At 43.9% G+C, this 2,590-nt stretch overlaps 1 protein-coding gene across 1 annotated transcript in view; it reads left to right on the plus strand.

Moving 5' to 3' along the window:
• Positions 1-322: 322 nt before the first annotated feature.
• The window catches only part of ADAMTS13 (ADAM metallopeptidase with thrombospondin type 1 motif, 13), a 20,111-nt gene continuing 17,843 nt past the window's right edge, over positions 323-2,590 (plus strand). The window contains exons 1-4 of the mRNA XM_010292071.1: positions 323-397; positions 707-773; positions 1,603-1,886; positions 2,086-2,227. Coding sequence (XP_010290373.1) covers positions 323-397; positions 707-773; positions 1,603-1,886; positions 2,086-2,227 — 568 coding nt within the window. The remainder of the gene's footprint in view (positions 398-706; positions 774-1,602; positions 1,887-2,085; positions 2,228-2,590) is intronic.

Below are 2,590 nucleotides of genomic sequence, written 5' to 3' on the forward strand. Positions count from 1 at the left end.
AGCACGGGCCCTTTCCCCCCCCGCAAATCACCCCTTGTGTGTTTGGCTGCTAAGACTGGCTCAAAGCTGGTTATTGCCGCGCTCTTTGGCTGCAGTAAAGTTGCAAACATTGCGCAAAACGGCCCTCCCTCCAGCTGTTCCTGTAAAGCCTCCGGCTGCAGGCCGTTCCCCCCGACTGCCCCTCTCTGCAGAGGATCAGCTCCCCTGTTTGTTTAAACCCTGCACTCTTCCCTTCCGCTCCACGTGATGCCTTGGGCCAAACATCGTTTTAATCACCCCTGGGCCGCGCTGACTCCGCAGCGCTGGTTGCAGCTCCTCCAGCATGATCGTCAGCTTGACGATCCGGGCGCTCGTGATGCTCCCCTTGGGGTTCTGCTGGCCGTCGGCTTTCCAAGAGGTGAGTTTGACCTCTAGAAAACGCAGTTTCCAGGAAGCCTTTTTTTATTTCTAGGAAAAAAAAGAAGAGACAACACAATGTGTTCTAAGCCAAAATCCATCAAACCTCACTAATCAAGAAGATAAAGCTGTTTCCTCTGGGTGGCTGTTGTGCAGCCCATGCTTAGTGCAAAATAAAGCCATGAGAACTTGGCATCGGTACTTGTTGAGTTGTTCGCTGGCGTTCCTTCCAGGTTAGGTCCGGTTAAGTGATAGTCTTGTATCCATTTGTTTTTCTTCAAAAAATGCAAAGCTATTCTTCTTCTTGCAGAAATTTCTCGGCGCTTTGGACGTAGAAGATGTTTTCTCTTATTTTGGAACAAACTCAGTGTCTGATGGTATGCAGGGCTCATTCCTTCTTGATTTTGGAACACATCTGTCAGTTTATTTCTAATCCTTTATGTTTGATAACGCTAAGAACACTTATTAACAAACCCTGATCTGACAAGCATTTAGCGTTTCTAAGTCACATTACTCAGCGAGGCAATCCATGTTTCAGTGTGAAAGCAGTTGAAGAACTGGGTCAGTATTTAAAATCTGCTGAAGGAGATATGATAAATCTTTTTGCACATTTATCCAATGTGCTTCATTCTCTGTATTGGTATTTTTCTATAAGATTAACAAATCCAGGTCTTCTGAGTGGGAAGCTTTAGACTAAGAATAGCTTTAAATGCATTTCATAATTTCTTTGAAATAAACATGTTGAGAGGCTAGTATTCTGGGTCTGAATTGATGGTAGTTCAGAATAAAGATATGTTTTAAACTCTCAAATCCTTAAGGCAGGGATGTTGTCTACTTGTGAGTTCACCTAGTGCTTATTTCAGTGTCTCTGTCTGGACTATGATAATTCTCACTCAGCAATACTTAACATCTGAGGAAGTAAAACTGTCTCAGCGTTTGTTAAATGAACTGCTCTCCTTATCGAGAGAGAAAAAGCTTTGATATATCAGGAGCCAGTTTCAGAGTTGTTGTCTGTTACCAATCAGATTATCCTCACTCTGGAATACATGAAAGCATAGAAGTTCTTTGTTGACACAGTGACCCCGAAAGGCAGTTGGCATCTGGAGAGTATTTTTCCTAGGGAGATAGACCATTACATTTGTTTTCTGTGTATCATTGTTTCTCATAACTGTTCCCCTTGTTCTGGTCTTGTTTAATTTCTTTCAGTACCTGAGTTTGTTGTTGCTGAGCCAACTTGCCCTTGTAAAGAAGAACAGATTGGACTGATGTCCTGTCAGATTCAGCATTGCTCCATTGAGGCCTGGGGAGAACTCTATGCCTTTGAATTTCTAGAGGACCATGCCCTTCTTTCCTCTTCTTTTGTGAGCAATCAAGTGGTGAACTCTTCCTTTAGCTTACTGAAGCGATTCTCAGGCAACTGCTTTGCAGGTGGAAATCCACTGCAACCTCCTGGGGCTAAGTGTAGAGTCACTTACTGTGAAGGGCAGCTGGTGAGTATGCACTGAACTTATTCTTACAAGCGTTTACAGCCTTTGTAGGTTTGCAGCCTCATGCCCCAAACGTGTGTGAACCATGCAGTTAATAAATCTGAGCATTATGAAGGAGAAACAGGAGGGATATGGCACACAGTTCTCCACTGATAGCAAATGTCTTTGGAATAACTCAGAGATGGAATTTCATCTCCTTTAGCAAGGAGTCGTCGTTGCAGATGAGGAAAAGATTCACATCAGGCCTGTCAGAAGCAAAGATGTGGCCCTGCTGAAGGACCTTGGCTTCTCCAGGCCCCACATTCTCTTCAGAATTGCTGCAAGAGAGGCACATATGACAAGAGGTAATGTACCTGGAGAGGAAGCCCTGCTTGTTCTGCTTGGAAAAGCTGTCTCCTGGTAGTGTGGTTGCTTGCATGACCTCATAAGAAAAAACTGTATCTACAAACATATGACTATACTTGATATATGTTTCTCACCTCACTGAGGTGTAACTAGTGTGTTTACATTTAGGTATTTGTCATTCTGATAGCATAAGCATGTTATTAAGGATGCTGGCAGGTGAAAGAAACAAACAGAAGTGGGAAACCTGAGCAAGCAACTGGAGGAGCGGTCTTCCAGCTGGATTATTCTAGGCTTTTGGGAAAAGGGAGAGGATCTGTAGGAGCCTTTATGTTGTCTTGCATCTGTGTCCCTTTGTGCTGTTC

This window comes from Phaethon lepturus, unplaced genomic scaffold (assembly GCF_000687285.1).
Source record: "Phaethon lepturus isolate BGI_N335 unplaced genomic scaffold, ASM68728v1 scaffold8, whole genome shotgun sequence".
NCBI lineage: Eukaryota > Metazoa > Chordata > Aves > Phaethontiformes > Phaethontidae > Phaethon > Phaethon lepturus.